The sequence below is a fragment of the Haliotis asinina genome, chromosome 3 (assembly GCF_037392515.1).
Source record: "Haliotis asinina isolate JCU_RB_2024 chromosome 3, JCU_Hal_asi_v2, whole genome shotgun sequence".
Lineage (NCBI taxonomy): Eukaryota > Metazoa > Mollusca > Gastropoda > Lepetellida > Haliotidae > Haliotis > Haliotis asinina.
This window is the reverse complement of record NC_090282.1, coordinates 31,718,782-31,738,421: the sequence shown is the minus strand read 5'-3', so window position 1 is coordinate 31,738,421 and position 19,640 is coordinate 31,718,782. Positions and strand designations below refer to the sequence as shown.

General features: G+C 42.7%; 2 protein-coding genes across 2 annotated transcripts; one reads left to right on the top strand and one right to left on the bottom strand.

The window, feature by feature from the left end:
• On the bottom strand, positions 1–8,178 carry LOC137277806 (vitelline envelope sperm lysin receptor-like). Its single transcript, XM_067809740.1, has 10 exons — positions 7,869–8,178; positions 6,762–6,814; positions 6,344–6,383; positions 5,591–5,766; positions 5,277–5,431; positions 4,366–4,511; positions 3,541–3,628; positions 1,962–2,115; positions 1,749–1,800; positions 1–288 (listed from the first exon to the last, which is right to left on the bottom strand). Exons 2-10 carry the CDS (start codon positions 6,810–6,812, stop codon positions 32–34), a joined length of 1,119 nt encoding a protein of 372 aa, XP_067665841.1. The 5' UTR covers positions 6,813–6,814; positions 7,869–8,178; the 3' UTR covers positions 1–31.
• Positions 7,806–18,561, top strand: LOC137277805 (vitelline envelope sperm lysin receptor-like). The gene is made up of 10 exons (XM_067809739.1): positions 7,806–8,122; positions 8,605–8,645; positions 9,709–9,754; positions 10,593–10,771; positions 11,342–11,496; positions 12,089–12,234; positions 13,768–13,855; positions 14,603–14,756; positions 15,843–15,894; positions 17,673–18,561. Exons 2-10 carry the CDS (start codon positions 8,607–8,609, stop codon positions 18,215–18,217), a joined length of 1,404 nt encoding a protein of 467 aa, XP_067665840.1. The 5' UTR covers positions 7,806–8,122; positions 8,605–8,606; the 3' UTR covers positions 18,218–18,561.
• The last annotated feature ends 1,079 nt before the right edge of the window (positions 18,562–19,640 follow it).

Sequence of the window (19,640 nt, the reverse complement as noted above, 5' to 3'; positions counted from 1 at the left end):
TCAGGTGGTCTCGTGATTTAATATGCATCCTTCACATGTGTAAAGTGGGCTTCATGTCTGGTTTCTTAACAACCGATCTTGTTGAAATAGATCTGACAACGAGAATGACGACGAGGAACGTGATTGTTAGTGATAAGGACAGCATCACATACTCCCAGTGTATGGCCACTAGAATCTTCCACAGACCACTACTCCTGCGAGGGGAGCGTCCATCAGTGTCCAATATCCCCATATGTTCATCGTCATCCACGCTGACAGTGTTTGAGGCGATTCCGGTGATACGTTCTTCTGTAATAGAGGTTATGAGTAGTGGACAGTGTTACTAAAAGTGTGAGTTTAATTTTACGCCGTACTCAGAACTATTCCAGCTATATGGCGGCGGTCTGTAAATAATCGAGTCTGGACCAGACAATCCAGTGATCAGCAGCATGAGCAACGATCTGTGCAATTGGGAACCGAAGACACGTCAACAAAGTCGGCAAGCTTGACTTCCCGATCCCGTTCGTCGCCCTTTTAGTAGCAAGCATGGGTTACTGATGACCTATTCTAGCACGACCTTCACGAACCATCATCGTTACTTAAGATGTGTGCTGATAATGAAATGTTGGAATAAGCGAGTGCATGTTAAAGCTGCACATGTCACAGGATGTATAAGAAGTTTTCAGGAAAGCAAGGGTTGATCATATGAGCAACGGTTGCCATAAGTCACCATATTTGGACAGGTAAAATGTCACAGCCGCACAATACACGTTTATTTTGGCGATAAGCAATGGGGCCACAGGATCCGTTGTGAATCTCCATGTGGCAACGCTGTCAGATAAAGCAATATGATATTTCCTGAAGATATACGAACTTGTCTAGTCTTTAGGTGAAGTATTCCAGGGTCATGCAATGTATAAGTGAGTAAGTGAGTTTAGTTTTACGCCACACTCAGCTATATTCCAGCTACAACATATGTCATATTTGGGATTTCACTTTCTCAGTAAAGTACATTTTCTAGTTCTTTCTTGGTTGAGAACCCGCACCCGCAGAGTCGGGCACCTAATCGCCAGCACACAAAGTCAACCGCCTAACTCGCTCAGCCACCGCGACTTCCACAGAAATGAAAGTCGGACAACTGGTAGTAGTCTAGACTGCGTACTTTGTGTACCCCTCTGATAAGTGTAAATTGGCACGGCTCCTACGGCCGAAAGCCATGATTACACAATGCCGTTTAGAAAGTGGACTAACGCTACAAATCAAAGATGGGGGGCATGGTTCTTTTTACAGTTCTGACCTGGAACATGTTAGAGAAGGAGCAAGCACACGGCTATGCGAAGTTCAAATGTTATATTTCTAAGCGTTGTTGTTTTTGTTTTTTGTTTGTTTTTGTTTTTTTGGGAGGGGGGGGGCGATCTAAAGAAATCAACCCTAGCCTTATTGTTTGGCGGTGTTAATTTTATCAATGAGAACAATCACGTTTCTGGAACATCATGCATTTTTCATATTCCAGACAATCCTATATCCTGCAAATATAGGTATTATTTGTTTTTGTTAAAACATTTAACGAAATTCTAAAATTAATGTTGTATTATGATTAACTTAATATTTTGAATATTTTCTTTCCTTTCAAGAACAAACTGTGGATGTTTTCGGGATACTCGCACGCAAATACCAAAACGTTTCAGTGGCCTTGCAATACAGGAAGGGTGTTTGGGTGCTGACCATTATGATCATGAATAAGAAGGTTCGTAAACTGAAATACCTACCAGACAGATCACTGTCAATTGATCTCTTCCGGCGAACCGTAGCACAGGAACTCTGAGAAGAGTAAGACTTTTGATTACATTTTCCTAAAAACAGTTCACATACTTTGTGATTATAAAAGAGGCAACAAACCGTAGCGTTTATTAATATGAAAACAACTATGTTGTCTTATTTAAAACAAGAGACCTAGCATGACATACAGTTACAGGTCTCACCCCATCGCAAGCCTTTCTGCAGAGAGTGAAGTTGCAGTCGAAGAACACTTCTTCGTCTTGAAAGAGGTTGAAGGTGGCAAAGTATGGGCTGATGGACGTCAGGCCCTTGGTGGTGAACCCAGCACTCTTGTTGAAGATCATACCGTCACCGCACCTGCAACCCGATATCACATACAAGCATCCTTTCCTCTTTCATGGCCACCAAGCAGGGCCCAGTGTGCAGCCCTGGCAAGTTTTAATAGAAGCTAATTATTGAAACTGTTTCCAAACTATAAGAGAAGGCAGTATTATTCCTGCATGCGATTTATAGTCCAAATTCGGGCTAGAACTGATCTTCAGTAACGCATGCTTTTAAGATGCTACTAGCGGATCGAATGGTCAGGCTAGGTGACTGTTGCCAACGGTCTCTAATTGAGATCTATGCTCATGTTGTTGATCACTGGATTGTCTGGTCCACACAGTAGCCAAATAGCTGATACATTGCTGAGTGCGGCGTAAAAATGAACTCACGTCATAGTCCAATGACATATGATGTTCCAGGTTTGCAGAAGTCACAGGTTTGAAACAAGATTCAGCCGTCATAAAGTGAACATGAATTAATGTGCTACTGGCAAACGCTGCAGACAGTGATGCGGTACAGATTCGACCGTCTGTAAACCACCATAATGGTATAATGGTATACAGACAGGTCGCATCGATATGAGCATCGATAGGGTATGATGAAATGCACCAAGGAAGTCAGCGAACCCAATCACGTCAGCCGTATCTTTCGATAAGCATGGGCTGTCCCAAACCTTCAAGAACGGTGATATGATGACAAACGCTACAATATGCGCTATATACGGATATATCGGGGAACTAATGTCTCACATTTGTGGACTTATCGTGAATACCCAATTTTGGACGCGGTGCCTGACAAAGAGAAAAAAACACGTTCGTTTTGAAATCAGGCTTCGGATGTTGTTTATTGCACAAGGTTAATTGTGACACAATTGGGCATAAAATATAACCGAATGAATTTCCTTTTAGGTGAACATCAGGTTATATTATAGTGAGTGAGTTTAGTTTTACGCCGCACTCAGCAATATTCCAACTATATGGCGGCGGTCTGTAAATAATCGAGTCTGAACCAGACAATCCAGTGATCAACAACATGAGCATCGATCTGAGCAATTGGGAACCGATGTCAACCATGTCAGCGAGCCTGACCACCCGATCCCGTAACTCGCCTCTTACGACAAGCTGAGTCGCCTTTTATGGCAAGCATGGGTTGCTGAAGGCCTATTCTACCCCGGGACCTTCACGGGTCAGGTTATATTATAAGACTAAACGCATTTTAAAAAAAACAACGGCCAAGCGTCATATTTCATTTATGTGTCGTTTTGACTGCTCAAAGTTTAAAAGCGAGCGTTCAAAGCTTCTGGTTAACGAACTCGATTATATTTTCATCAGTATTCCTGACTTTACTTTGCAGGTTTGCCGAGTTGTGGTGCTTACACCGTAGCATTTGTCTCCTCCAAGGAGATTTGGCTTGTCCCGGAATAACACGAGCTGGTAACCAAAGACTTCCGTAGCTTACCCGGCTCTAAGGATGGCGTATCTCTTGGTAGTCTTGACTCCAACGACATCACATGACAGCGCTCTGAGTCCAGACTCTCCACTCCGCCCTATGGCAGAAAGAAACTGCCGTCACGCACAGGTAAAAAGTAAGCGAATTTAATTTAAGACCGCTTTTAAGAATATTCCAGCAATAGCAAGGCGGGGTAACACCAGAAATGCGTTAACACATTGTACCCATATGGGATTCGAACCCGTGTCTTCGGCGTGACGAGCAATCGCATTAACGACTTGGATACACCACCACCCCTAATACGCCAGGCTATTACATTTATTTATGTATCATTGAGGCAACGTACCAGTTACATGACATCCCGTCAGAGCTCCAGTTGCCTGATACAAGACATAAATCGTAGTATACAAATTCTGACTTGCTTGCTGACATACTCAGTTTCTTAATCTATAACCTATATCCACCTTTGTTCTTTTTTTAACTTGTGTAATTCGTCAATTACATATTGATTTGCAACAATATTTTCTTATGAGAATTATGCATCAAAGATACCGTGTTTTGAAATCTAAGCTAAACATAAGGTATTAAAATAGGTTTGAATAAGCGTAGGAAGGAAGTTTATAGACTTATTTAATTAAATGAAATCTTTTTAACATTTCACATAAAGTTAAGCATTTTTTAAAAGTACTCTTAATTCTATTTCTCATTCAAATCCAATAGCTCACTTCAGCAATGCAAGTCCATGTTTGCCAGGAAGCAATATATATATAATATGGACGTTTTAATGTCAACCATCGATATTTGACGAAACCTTGTACAAGACAAATGCCTTACCATCTGACTTAGCCGTCAGCTTCACCATCCTCCCGATGTCTACTGTGCTGGGCAGAGCGTTCCCCAGCACGTTCGTCATGTCTAGAGTATATCCAGATTTGGCCAAGGGCCCAAGGTTTGTCTGGATCTCCCGAGGGGCGAGAAGGCTGAAAGGGTAACGGACTGCATATTAACAAATCACGGTTGTAGAACTATCCTACCTGGATATAGCTTTTGGTTCCAGATGAAATTTACTCGCTATCAATTCGGTCAAAAAACACGCCTCTGATTTTCGAACACACTATGTTTATCTCCTATACAGAAGAGTTTCCTCCAGCTTACATTGGTGCCACCTACCCTGAATTGGTGCCCCCTACCTTGAAATAATGGAAAGAAACTGCGAGCAGACAACCGGTCAGCGAACAATGTACATGTACATGATGCGATCTGAAAAGTCGGTCATTTTGAAAACTGCTTCCCCTTTGTCACAAATTTTACCCCGTCATTTAACACATCAAAAATTGAAATAAATTTTATATCTAACCGACATCAATTCCGAAGGTGACAAAACGAGACAATACGATGTAAACAAGACATGATAACCACCTGACTTGACAGGGCTTAGTGAGTCCAGCTTAACTCCGCACTCAGCAATATTCCAGCTATAAGGCGGCGGTCTAAGTAATCGGACCTGGAACAGACAATCCAGTGATCAACCGTATGAACATCGATGGAGTCAATGACGTGTCACGTCAGTGATCCTGACCACCCGATCCCGTTAATCGCCTCTTACGACAAGCATAGTCGCCTTTTGTGGCAAGCATGGATTGATGAAGATCTATTCTACCCCGGATCTTTGCGATCTGGCAGGCCTGAAGGTACACCTGCACAACATATGCCTATAAGACAATACAAATTAAGACTATACTCACGCGTCTGTAATGATCTTAAAATCACTTTTACTTTCCCCATTCTTGTCAAAGGTACACGTGACTTGGTACTGTTCCTCACTTGTCTGCAGTGGACTGGCGGGCGACCCCCATTGAATGAAAATGGGGACGGTATACACGTGAGACGAGTCCATTTTCTGTTCCAAATGAACAAAACAAATCATTGTAATTCAACTTACAAGTTACTGCAACACAAATAGAATCGGTCAAAAAGGTTTCAGTTATCGATGGAAATCCTTTAGCAAAGTTCGAAGAACGTAAGAAGGTGTTTTTTTCTAATTCATGCTTCCACTCACAAAGAAAACACAACCAGATCCCGCATAAGAGACTTCCAGAATGTGGTTCACTTTGTTGCTGGAACGGAATTCGTATTTCTTCCCATCTTTGCACCTGGCAAAGCCTGTTATATACAGATCGGTGATGATGTTGATCTTCGCCACACTATTCACGGATGGACCACACTCCGGGGCGACTGGCAAAACAAGGAATCTGATTGGATGCAAATCCTGCTCAATATTGGGGGTTACAAAACCCGATTTGCTGGTTACAATGAGCGAATGTGAGCGGTTTTACGCCGATTTTAGCATTATTCCAGCAATATCGCGGCGGGGTACATCAGAAATAAACGTCGCACATTTTACCAAGTGCGGAATCGAACCCTGGCCTTCGGAGTGACAGGCGAACGCTTGTACCAGTAGGCTAGCCAACTGCCACCGCGGACCGAATGAAGACCTACGATGCAGTTCGTATTAGTCGATCCTAAACACAGTGAGCGAGTTTAGTTTCACGCCGCACTCAGCAATATTACAGCTATATGGCGATGGTCTAAATAATCGAGTCTGGACTAGACAATCCAGTGACCAACAACATGAGCATCGATCTGTGCAATTGGGAACCGATGACGTGTCAACCAAGTCAGTGAGCCTGACCACCCGATCCCGTTAGTCGCCTCTAACAAGCACACTCGCCTTTTATGGCAAGTATGGGTTCCTGAAGGCCTATTCTAGCCCGGGACCTTCAAGGGTCTTCTGAACACAGAGGTTACTCACCCTTCAATATGAACTTGTGAGGAATAGCCACCAAGTGACACTGAAACAGGAGCATGTCTTCCACATAAACTGTATCACTACCTCTGTAGCGTCTGAAGGAAGTGTGATTTTGCGGTTTAATTAAACACATGGGAAATGTAAAAGAAAATACATTTTATCCCCGTTTAACCACAGAAACAGAATTATCTGTTCATTTCTCAAAGAAAGTGATTCATGTCTGTCTTTCCCTGAAAAACCTCGTAAAACAGCTTTGAGCAGTACGCAGAAATACATCAGTCACAGTGTGTCAGACTACAGAAAGAGTAAGGTGGTACGAGTCCTATGTTCATATAGATCTGCCAGTAATTGGAGTCGTCAGTCCGAGAACCCAACAAGCCCGCCCGACCCCACCCACATCCGAGCTCCCGTGAAGTCATACCGGTAATAGGAACATCAGGAGGACGGTGATGGCGGCTGAAGTCGGTGCCATTGCTGCAATAGTCAAGTGGGACACAAATGTTATAAACAACCTAGTGAGCGAGTTTAGTTTTACGCCGCAATCAGCAATATTCCAGCTATATGGCGGCGGTCTGTAAATAATGAAGTCGGGACCAGATAATCCAGTGATCAACAACATGAGCATCGATCTGCACAATTGGGAACCGATAAGGTGTCAACCAAGTCAGCGAGCCTGACCACCCGATCCCGTTAGTCGCCTCTTACGACAGGCATAGTAGCCTTTTATAGCAAGCATGGGTTGCTGAAGGCCTATTCTACCCAGGGGCCTTCACGGGTAAATATAAACAACCTAGCCTAGTGGAGACATTACTGACACTTTAGAGTGAGTTTAGTTTCACGCCGCATTCAGCAACATTCCAGCCACATGGCGACGGTCTATAAATAATCTAGTCTGGACAATCCAGTGGTCAACAGTTTGAGCATCGATTTGCGCAACTAGGAACCAATGACAGGTATCAACCAAGTCAGCGAGTCTGACCACCCGGCCCCATTAGTCGACTAGCGTGATCGGGTGGTCAGACTTGGTTGACACATGCAATTGTATCGAAATCGCGTAGATTGGTGTTCATGTTGTTGATCACTGGAATATCAGCTCCAGACCATCATTTACATACCACCACTTAGCTGGACAACTGCCGTGTGTGGCGTAAACATGCGAAACCAAACAAAACCCTAATCGGTACATTCCTGGCGATAATTCCAGTATGTATCAACACATAAATGTTATTTGGGATGGGGGAACGGGGGGGGGGGGGGGGGGGCTCTTACCACAAGGATTTCACCTAGGTAATTTATGAAACATTCAGTCTTATGTCGTACAGATTGTCGTGTAATCAACATACGATGGTGCACTAGGTTTATTGTACATTTCAATGTAATACACAACCATGGACATATGCACGGGCACTTCACACATGTTCAGTTAAATTCCTTGAGGGTAGAAACAAAGATACGGGTAAATATCATTATTTTCATTTCGTAAATAATCCAAAGACGTTATCCAAAAATGGCTGTAAAGAATTGTTACCTGAATATGTTCAATTCTGCCTAGCACGCGATGGACAGTGAATGCCTGAAAAATCCATGCTGTGCCTCATGCTTTTATGTCTTCGCGCTTCTTTAGAACGGTGTTAGTGATAGGTTAAGAAAACGAGATTATTTGTGACAGCCAATTTGATTGGATGGTAATGCACGAATTTTGCCTGCGAGTGACACTGGTGTTTCTGTTCCTGGCTCCATAACCCCGCGGACTTGCTCAGAGCGTGTCTGCACTTGATGTCGGTAAGAATGTGTCTCCATCCGAGTTAAATTATCACTACTGGTGAAATTGTGATATTGTTCGTAAACACTTGTTCTGTTCCTGTTTTGTATCTGCAATAGAACAGATAAACTGTGTTCATACATAGCTCGTTCCTCAGACACTAATGGACTCCGAATTCAATGTGTTGTCAATAAATATTCAGTAAGTTTGTAAGTTACAAATGGTTAAATTAACCAACCCAAACTTAACATTTCATTTAAGCATGTACAAACGGTTCGGTATTCGGTAAAATGATTTGTCATAATATAACGTAATAACACATTACATTTGGTTATTCTAAGTCAAAGCATGCCAGACATTTTCTTCGACTCAGTTCAGGTTCGGCCACATTTTTGGACATACAACTTCATGTTGAGATTAATATTCCAGTTTCAACTGCTCGCCCATATCCTGTGCAGTTTGTTACAGAGATTGTAATGTATGTCATCGGCGTCTTCTACAGGTATGGCTGTGTGGGTTGCAGGGTTACTTCTGACAATATCAGTGAGTAGCGCGTTTATTCTCTGGTTCAGATTTACCTTTGGAAATGTTACCTCTTGTCTCATGTTGTTAAAGAGTAAATTAGATGCGAAATTCTTGTCTTTTGCACCCCGTATGCTATTCGCTACAGCATCTGAGGCAGTAACCTGACGGCATGCTTATACTCGAACCGTGTAAGCTTAAGTCTTTCAAAGATGTATATTCACAGTAGGGCAAACCTACCGATTTACCTATAATGGTTCGAACGGGATGTTGTAGGCAGTTCTGCCAAACTTGCTTTTGGCCAAACGTACTTTAGTTGGACTTGTTTCTACTTATTTCACAAACTATCAATTTCCGCACAAAATGGTGTTATTTGATCATAGAGATGAAAAGTTATGGACTTCTCAGCTTAAGAAAAGAATGTTTCCGTACAAGATCTAAATTTATATAATGTTCAGGAAACAACATGTCAACAAGAATGCAGTCTTCCATAGATTTTCTTTCTGACAATTATAACTGAATACCTGTCATTAATTTTCCGTGAAATTTCTCAGAAATATTGTATTTCTTGTATTTAATTAGCAAGTTCCAAACGCCATTGTTATGTGATGAAAATTCTCAAAAACTGTTCGAATGAAAACCGTATGACATCAAAACTTGAATGATATTAATGTCCTCGGGCGGATATGCACCACTTCAAATGTATTTGATAAATATCATAATTATAGGCCAATAACAAAATATCCGGAACGGCTATAATAAGAACCCATATGGTCTATTATAGGTTGCAGGATCGGTAGGTTTCCCCAACCTGTTAACCAGTATCCTACACGGTAAGAGTTCCACCCGTACCCCCACCTCCATCAAAAACCAAAATTAAACTGACATGCATACCCCACCCTAAATATACATTCAATGAAACAGAACGTGCATAAAAACAATCGAACTTATTTCAGTGTTGGAATATTAGACGGGGAAAAGACTCCCCTAGTGCATACTTGATATGTAAAAAGGGTGGGGTACGAGCTGAACTCACACCATACTAACATTCTTTGTCTAAACGTGTGCTTGGATTTTTTTTCAGATCCCCGTGTATGCAACGGACCTGCCTTCTAACTTTATCATTAAAGGTGAGTAACACTAGTATATCATGTCTTTACCTTTTTTTTTTAAAATCCAGGTTTTAATATTGATGAATACAGTGAATTAAAATTGTGGCCCAGCCATCGGGAGTAAAATGACCCAGTAAGCAGGAGGTTTAACTGTTAACTGTTTGGCTATGCTTGCGCTGACATGCCCTTGTAGTAATACAGGGACGCTGTGGTGACCTAAATACGCCTTTGCTTGTCACGTCGAAGGCATGTGTTCGATTCCACGCATGTGCAATGTGAAATCCATTTCTGGTGTCCCCGCTGTGATGTTTGCTGGAATATTGAATGAGGCGGTGTTAAAGCATATTCACTCACTCCTCGACCTATCAACCAATGAATCAGTCTGCTCTATATACATGTGAGGGGGCCTAAATGTTGCTTGTGTCATCCACAGATATTGATTTCCGGTTTTCGATAATTGTGATATTAGGGGAATATGCTTGCATTATGATAATCAGGAAACCGAATTCTTTCCTTTTGCAGAGTTGTACCCCTTAGACTTGCCGCAAAACAGGCGACTATGCTTGTTGTAAGCATCGACTTGTAAGGGATCGAGTGGTCAGACTCCCTGACTTGGTTGATACTGTGATCGGTTCCCCATCGCACAGATCGATGCTCATGCTGATCACTGGACTGTCTGGTCCAAACTAGATTATTTAGTCCACCTCCACATAGCTGGAGTATTGCTGGAATAGTGCGGCGTAACTAAACTCGCTCACTCCTAAAATGTCAAAGTTAGGATTTTAAAAATACACAATGGAGCCAAATGTGAGAATTGTGTAAAATCTGATGATGGGACTCGAGTTTCTACTTTCAGTCGTTGCCCATTGTGGAGATGGCAAGTCAAATGGCAACATTGAGGTAATATCTGACTTGAGTGTTCGTGTAACAGCCAAGTGCAAGAATGGTCTACAACTTTTCAATGCAACCGATGCTGCACATTGCATCTTGCCAATAACGTTCAGTGACAATGGAGGCGCTCGTTGCGTAATGGAGGTACGTTATATAATTAGCTGAACTTTCACTGAAGGTGTGATTGCAGACTGGCAATGTATGATTGATTAACGTTGAAGTATCACTGGTTCTGTTCGTTTGTGTGCATTGAAGAGATAACGCTATGGTTTTGAATAAAGTGGATAAAAATATGGACAAAGTATTAATTGCTATAGAACTGTCGGAAATAGACATTTGTGTGTAAAACGCGTGTGACCGGTGAAGGTCCCGGGGTAGAATAGGCCATCAGCAACCCATGCTTGCCATGAAAGGCGACTGTGACTTGTGTGAAATTGCGCAGATCGAGGCTCATGTTGTTGATCACTGGATTGTCTGGTCCAGACTCGATTATTTACAGACCGCCGCCATATAGCTGGAATATTGCTGAGTGCGGCGAATAACTAAACTCATTATCTTATTGTACTATATTCAGCCATTGGTACTGGTGTTCCTGTCATTTTAGGAGGTATAATTTGCCAGATTGTTGAACATCATTACACGAAACCACTGTATACATATATAGTAAATGAAATGGTAATAAATGTTTTCACAGAAATAGGTAACATTTTGCAGAAACGGGAAGGGGCCACAGTGTACACAACCACTGTGTACGTAGCATGGGGCGAAAAGGGAAGTCCTATCATTACGAATGCCGAGCAGTACGTAGTTTCCTGTTCATTCGGCGACTACGGTGTGAAGTCCACCGCCACAAAGCAGGCGCTACACGGGTAGGTTGCCGCAGCTCAACATCAGGTCCAAACATCATAATCGGATCCCGTCTGTGGTATGCATGGCAGGTCCAGCACGTTTTATTCATCACCCCGAGACAAGGCATTTTACTAAGACTGGTTTTAACCTTTCCAAACTTGTAATGGACTTGTAATTTCGCTGACGAGACTGATCCTAATCAAAATCGCGTGGAGAAATAAATATCCGGATCATTAATTCCAAGACTGCCAAGGAGGTTTGTTGATGCAGTATTTGAGGACCAGGCGTGAAAACTATGTTAGTCAGTCAGCTCCCATGCTTCGGGAACATGTTTATATACTGGAAACATCCCATGTGATTTGCCAAAAGCAACATATTTCAATCAATTTCCCTCGTCACTGGATTGGAAAAGGAATTATGACACTAATTCACTGAAAACATAACCACTGAATCAGTCTGTTGTATTATATTCAATGCAATATACCTTGAAAATACCACAATACCTTGAAATGTGGAAAACGTGAACCAAATCAAATACAGATTGCTAAAATGTCCAAATTGCCCGACACAATACTGAAGTAATCCCACACTGACTCGTATGTTCATGTTTAGACTTATCGCCCCGTCAGAACTGCAGTTCAATAAGGGCCCGCAACTCTCGTCGTCAATTCACCTTGGTCTTGTTGATGTGAAAGGCGCCAGTATTGGACCAAATATTCCAGCCCAGAGGAAGATCCAGATCAAGGCAACTACAGATGGTATGAAAAACCGCCTCCCAAAATGGCTGAACATACACTTCCGGTCAGTCGCTCCAATGACTGAAACATTTACGAAGATAAACTATCAAGGAGTAGGGAATTTATCTGTGTAACTATGTTTGAGCACAGTGAAGTAAGGTTATTTTTACTGGGCTGTGTACTTGTCAGTACAGATGACATATTGCTAGGAATGTTCGTCTGGTCCGGACACTGTAATCACAGTTGATCCACAAAACGTTAAGGCTAAATAAAAAAAGTGAAATGCTTCTCGGGAATCGGCGCGTCACTTTTATTGTGCGCGTAACAATTTTTTTTATTGCCTTTTGAAAAAAACATTGAATTGGCCGCGCCCCGATCACACATTTGTCCACTAAAAAAGAACGGATTTAACCAATCAGACAACAGCTGCTGTTGAGGGCTTAGCGGGACTTACAAAATTCCCCAGTCACTAACACTGATCTTTAAACACATGAAATCCGCACACACCAGATATTTGACGTGCTATACGCTTGTGGCTTTCTGATGACATGGTTCCCATTAGCCAACATTTCCACAAGATGACATCCTTAAATATTGACAAAAAACGCCATTTTCAGCGACTGTTTACTCGCTGTTGACATGTGCAACGCCCGAAAGCGATCGTTCGGGAACAAAAGCATTAGCAATCGTTCGAGTACAAACGTTTTCGAGGCCAAAGTTCAGAAAATATGTGCGAATGTCCACTTAAGCGATTTGGCAACCTGTGTACTGATTGGTCAATCACATATTACCTTACGCGACCTCCTCGGGCTTGTTAGACTCTAATGAGGAGTGTAACGATTAATACTAAGTTTACTTAGATTGCGAAAATATAATCGCTAACCAAAGGTTTAGAGTAACCAATTGATCTAAACTTGATAAATATCCAAAACAAATTCGTAATGTGGAAAAGATTGTCACGAGTCCCAAAAAAGATAACTCTGTGGAGGAAAAGATTCTTATCAAATCTTTACACTGAAACGTAGCTGTATACATGTACGATGTTTGCACATGCTTTTTGGCAATTTGATGCGTGATTTTTGTGCAGTTCATCAGTATAAAGTTTGCAGTTGGTTCCCCTACGTTCGTGGAGAAATTTATCTTCGATGTAACCATACATACATAGTGTGTGCGTGCGCGTGTGCGTGCATAGTGAGCATTTAATTTTTTACGTACTAGTATTGTGACATTTAAAATACATGTACTTGAAAAGACAGTTGCCCCTTTTTTGCTGTTCATTATGTTTATATTAGTGTCACACGGGGGTTCACAAGGGAGGTCCACACATTGTGGGGTTGTGGGATTGCCAAGTGAATAAGGGCTTGGCACGAGGAAGGTACGGGTTCGATTCTCCACATGGGTACAATGTGCGAAGACCAGTTCTGATGTCCCCTGCAGTCAATTGCTGGAATCTTGTGAAAGATGGCGTGAAACAATCATGTCAACGCAAGGATGCTTACATCCGTAGTGAGTGCAGTATACAAATGTCTCGTGAATTCTCATTGTTTCCTGTAGGAAAGGATGGTGAGGTGGGCTTGAGGGTGTCTTCCTGTGACGTGGTAGGGGTCAACTCGAAGGAGAGATATGCTGTTCTTCGTGCTGGGTATGTACATAGTGACCTTGACCCGTGAAGATCATGTTAGAATTTGTCTTCAGCAACCCATGCGTAAGAGATGGCAAACCAAATCAGGGCGGTCAGGCTGGCTGACTTGGTAGACACGTCATCGTATCCCAGTTGCGCAGATCGATGCGCATGCTTTTGATCACTGGATTGTCAGGTCCAGACTCGATTATTTACTGAACATTTAACTGGAATTTGCTATAATGTAGACAAGAGACGGCGAAAACTTCCGTATAGGAAAGGGTATGATTGAGACCGTCCACTGAATCAGTTTGCTGAGCAGGTGGTCATCTGGAACGTATCATGATTGATTGAGGGTGGGGTAGCCTAGTGGTTAATGTGTTTGCTCCTCACACCGAAGACCCGGGTTCGATCAGCTTCGTAGGTACAAAGTGAGAACCACATTTCTGATGTCCCCCGCAGTGGTATTGCTTGGATATTGCTGCAAGTGGCATGAAACCGTAACCAATCACTCGCGTCACTGGTGGATTCTGCAGTGAGGAATTGTCAGTCCTTGTTTTAGGTTGATCCATGTCACCAGGTACCAACTGATAGATCAATGATGTTAATCACGGGATAGTGTGACCCAGACTGGATCAACTGCAGTTTCCTAATTGCGGCTTTAAACAAAGAACAAACTTTGCTCTCAACTTCCGACAACGTAATATCCCAACCGCAACCTGCCATGACTTCTGGGTCTAAGCAACTTTGACTGTATTTTTCTTACAGCTGCGGCGACGGAATAATTTTTCGGAAGGATGAAGGATTTACAACTGTTGGCAGAAGTTCATTCAGCCCTTACTTCGTTTCGTTTCACCTTGGCGATGATAAGAGTATCAAATTTGACTGCAATTTCACATCCTGCAATACAAGTTGTGATGGGGTGAGTTTTTTGTTTTATATATATTTTCATTTTGTTTTGCATTGGTTGATGGGTTGACGTGGCACTGTTTGGACCAGTGAATTGTCAATAGCTTATCACAATCTCGTGTCACTGCAAGGTACCATTGAGCGTGAGCAAAACTAAAATGGAATTATACTGGATGCAATTTTTAAGTTTTATTTTCGGTCTAATCCATCTTATGTTTCCACATAGATTATGCAGTAATGCAGTAAGTGGTTCTATAGCGGTATTTCTAGTTGGCCTGATCTCGGTTAAATACTACGTCACCATGGTTTTACTTTACAGATGGAAAATATTCGTTACATCTTTTGGATAAGTTTTAGTATTTCGTGTTCTTCAAAATGATCTGACCCGTGAAGGTCCCGGGGTAGAATAGGCCTTCAGCAACCCATCCTTGCCATCAAAGGCGACTATGCTTGTCGTAAGAGGCGACTAACGGGATCGGGTGGTCAGGCTCGCTGACTTGGTTGACGCATGTCATCGGTTCCCAATTGCGCACATCGATGCTCATGTTGTTGATCACTGGATTGTCTGGTCCAGACTTGATTATTTACAGACCGCCGCCATATAGCTGGAATATTGCTGAGTGCGGCGTTAAACTAAACTCGCTCGCTCACTCAAAATGATCTTTTCATATCCGCATGAACTTCAACTCGTTGCTTCAAAAAGCATGCTTATTGCCCGAAACCAAACTATGACCTCCCATTGATTAATCCTTAAAAGCCGGCATCTTAATTATATTTATTAATGATACTCCTGAGGAGAAACACCGAATTCAGATTTTTTTTCTCAGGTAGGTATCGGTAGTTTCAGGGTAGTCGTGAGGGTAAATCTTTCGCAGGTCCATACCAGGCACAATCTGAACCCCATTCCCTCTCCTCCGCCGATATTGCTGAAAACGGTGTAAAACTATCTAGCCACGTCAATATTTAGGTTTTTTTCTGTATGCAAAACGCATAGACTTTCAACATATTCGTGCGAGCCAAATTTAGAGGCATGTTACCATTATTGATATCAGCCCATACCTCGACGTGATAGGTTGATGAGGTTCTGTATTTGTTACAGAGCTCATGTCGCACTGAACGCCGAAGAAGGTTTGCTCTTGCATCTAGAGAACGTACGTACATGATCATCCGCGATACCTAAATTTTACATAGGCTGAACCTTGACCTTTACATTCAGGGTTAATATCGTTAGCTGTTTAACCTTTACAATATTTTGGAATCCTTTGTTATGTTACTCCTCCAAAGCTATCGACTGGACTGACCTTTACTTCGGTTAGCACTAATTTTAACAATGTGCAACAAAGATATTATGGACAGAAAAGCGAATCATAACTAAGGATGCAGTCATGGTTGTTTGGACGTCGAAAACCGGAATCAAGTGGCGTCTACTTTCAATGGTCTTTTCCTCAAATGTACACAGAATGGTCGTTTTCCAAGTTGATTTAACTAGTGATTCCCGGTTAAATTCACTCAACGGGCTCAATGACCCGTGAAGGTCCCGGGGTAGAATAGGCCTACAGCAAACCATGCTTGCCATAAAAGGCGACTGCTTGTCGAAAATGCGACTAACGGGATCGGGTGGTCAAGCTTGCTGACTTGGTTGACACATGTCATCGGTTCCCAATTACGCAGATCGATGCTCATGTTGTTGATCACTGGATTGTCTGGTCCAGACTCAATTATTTTACAGACCACTGCCATATAGCTGGAATATTGCTGAGTGCGGCGCAAATCTACACTCACTGAACAGACTCAACAGTCATCGTTCCCCACGGTGTGAATGGTTTCACCTAATCGGTCCAGGAATTGCCTTGTCCGAATTCAATGATTACAGGCATCTGTCATACCTGGAATGTCGATTTGGGTGTATCTTGTTTTATCCACGTTCATAGATTACTGGCTTTGAGCCCTTTACCTACTTCAGCTACAACTGAACCAATGGCATTAATCGACTGTCCACCTTCATGGCGCAGTGAGTGCTCTGAACAAAGCGCGCGAGTTCGGTTGGACCTATTGTCCAGTCTGCTTATCTCATTAAGGACGCTATACACCTTGAGTATTCCGGACTGGCGTAAAACTGACCTCGCTCGCATTAAGTTTTACACCAGTCGGCAATATCCTTGCTCTATGAAGGCCTCTGCAAGTATTAGTCAGGGCCAGACAATCCAGCGATTTCCATCCTGGGACTACTTCAAGAGTTTTCAAAAAAATATACGTCGATACCCAACTGACGCAACGTAACATACCATTTGGAACGGTGGGGTAGTCGTTCAAGTGTTCGCTCGTCACGCCGATGACCCGGGTCCCCCACATGGACACAATGTGTGAATCCCATTATCTGGTGTCCCCCGCCGTGATATTGCTAAAAGCGGCGTAAAACTAAACTCACTCCAGTTGGAACGTTTAGTTCACGTGAATGGTTCATCAGGAAATAAGAGTCAGTTTTCACTCTATTTGCACCTGTATTGAAAATATCCGTATAATTACGGTTGTTCTTTCGTGGGAACACTGTCCCCAGAACATTGTGATCAAGGTAGAAATTCACTGTCCAAAGAGCAATGTGATCAAGGTAGGAATACTGTCCCCAGAACATTGTGATCAAGGTAGAAATTCACTGTCCAAAGAGCAATGTGATCAAGGTAGGAATACACTGTCACACAAAACACAATGATCAAGGTAGTTATGCACTGTCCCCGAATGGTACTGGCGTTTAGGTTTAGTGTTAATGAACGTACCTGGTTGTGTACGAATGGATGAAGACCAACCAAGACAACTAGTCGGTGGTAAATACATAATATGAAGTTGTATAAAGAACATCACAAATGCACTCTGCAGATTATGCGTAATGCGAAATGCGAAATGCGCCGTCATAATCAATCTCTTGTTCCAGATGGATACATACAAATTCAGTCCGATTCGTACAGCCTTGCGGACACAGAAACAGGCACGGCCAGGCACATGTCCGATGCCATAAGAATATCACCCAAAGATGACCAAATGGCCAATGAGAAGGATCTTCGTCCACTATATGCTCATGACAAAGATCCTTCCGGACAACGGGCCAATAACGACGATGGATCTGCTGACGAGGTCGAGCTGCCCCCACCACAGGCAGAAGAGGACCACCTTTCTTCCGATTGGGACGAGTTGTCACCGCACTTGTCCCAAGAGGCCGTTCTATCTCCGCACAACGCTCATCTACCCCCACACAACGCTGACGAGAATGATAGACGAGGGCAACCATTTTTGAGATTAGACGATGCCCACCAACCTTTTGCAAACCAGAACAATGAAGATGTGCTTCGTGACACATCGGATTGGCCTGTCTTTCCCTGGCCGGCAGTGGTGGCGCTGACCCTCTTGTGCTTGATGTCGCTGGGTCTGTCTCTTTACAGCTTTGTACTTTCCAACAGGAGAGAATCCGTACAATCATAGTGACTCAATAAACGATATCAGTCACCAAGAGCTGTTCTTTATTTATAGGGAAAGTTTTTTTGTAGCTTAGTGGTTGAAGCGTTAGCCGCTCACACGAAGACCCGTTTCAGATTCCCTACGTGTGTACAAAGCGTGAAGTTTTGTGGTCTCCTTAAGGTCCGGGGTAGAATCACAGGAACCCGATATCACACTGTAGGTTAAACATAGACCATAGATCTACTCACGTCATATTAATAGAGTAAAGGAGCAGCAGTTGCCATATTGGATTGTCGTCCAGACATCGACTCGTTCCGATTTCAAGCTGAAATGTACGCTAAGAATTCGGTGACTTTCAAAACTATGCACACATTCCTCTCAATTATACATGTCTCCACATATCCTGCCTCATTTCCACGACATAACACCCATTTTATTAATTTTAATACGTCCTCAAACTCGAAAATCAAACCAAAACACTTCTCGGGTGAACGTTATCCCGCACTCGCACCCTTTCGAGCAATCTCATTGGTCCGCTGAACGTAAGTAATTTTTCCAGAACGAATTCATTATATTAGCGGGAAATATGAAAATCGGGGTTTTTTCGGGTTTTTTTTTGTCACTGTTGAAACCTGATCGGGTGTCAAATTCATAGCTCATCCAAAACTTTTCTCTCTCAAACCATGCCATCTTGTTTACCAATACTATAAATACTTCGGTCCAGCGATCAAGCGAGAGGCTGCGAGTGCGGGATAAGTTCACCCCAGAGGTGTTTTGGTTTGATTTGGATTACTGCACGACAATCCAATATGGCAGCTGCTGCTCCTTTACCCTATTAATATATACGACGTGAGTGTAGGTCTATGGCCTATGTTTAACCTACAGTGCGATATCGGGCTCCTCTGGGTAGAATAGGCCTTCAGCAACCCACGCTTGCCATAAAAGGCGACTTTGCTTGTAGGAAGGCGACTAACGGAATCGGGTTATCAGACTCGCTGACTTGGTTGACATCGGTTCCCAATTGTGTTGTTGATCACTGGATTGTCTCGATTATTTACAGACCGCCGCCATAGAGCTGGAATAATGCCTCATTTTCAGTATAGTTCACTTCACCTGTGTTTTCTTGAAACTGGTTCATGTTGACGTACATAAGTTTCACCCAATGTAGTGGATGAGCATTTCCGCCGACATGCCTGTATTTGTGGATGTGGGAGATAACGAAGCTATTTGCACTGGTTGTGGGTTCGTTAGGAAATGTTTCTTCTGAACTGCATAAAGATGTGGCAAAGAACATAAGGGTGAAGGGTTTCAACCTCAATTCCTGTCCTCTTGCTTCATTCAACACCGCACGTAGCAATAATAATATTCCAATAGTCTATATGGCGGCGGTTTGTAAACAATCGGACGGTGTGGGGTAGCTTAGTGGTTACTAGAGCGTTCGCACGTT

Excerpts from the sequence above, each read along its gene's own strand:
- LOC137277806 (XM_067809740.1), bottom strand. The coding sequence starts at position 6,812 with ATGGCACCGACTTCAGCCGCCATCACCGTCCTCCTGATGTTCCTATTA. Across the intron at positions 6,384-6,761 it reads TCCTGATGTTCCTATTACCG|TGTCACTTGGTGGCTATTCC; the intron begins GTATGACTTCAC and ends CTCCTGTTTCAG. Across the intron at positions 2,116-3,540 it reads TACGCCATCCTTAGAGCCGG|GTGCGGTGACGGTATGATCT; the intron begins GTAAGCTACGGA and ends ATCGGGTTGCAG.
- LOC137277805 (XM_067809739.1), top strand. The coding sequence starts at position 8,607 with ATGGCTGTGTGGGTTGCAGGGTTACTTCTGACAATATCA. Across the intron at positions 10,772-11,341 it reads GCGCTCGTTGCGTAATGGAG|AAACGGGAAGGGGCCACAGT; the intron begins GTACGTTATATA and ends AACATTTTGCAG. Across the intron at positions 13,856-14,602 it reads TATGCTGTTCTTCGTGCTGG|CTGCGGCGACGGAATAATTT; the intron begins GTATGTACATAG and ends TTTTTCTTACAG.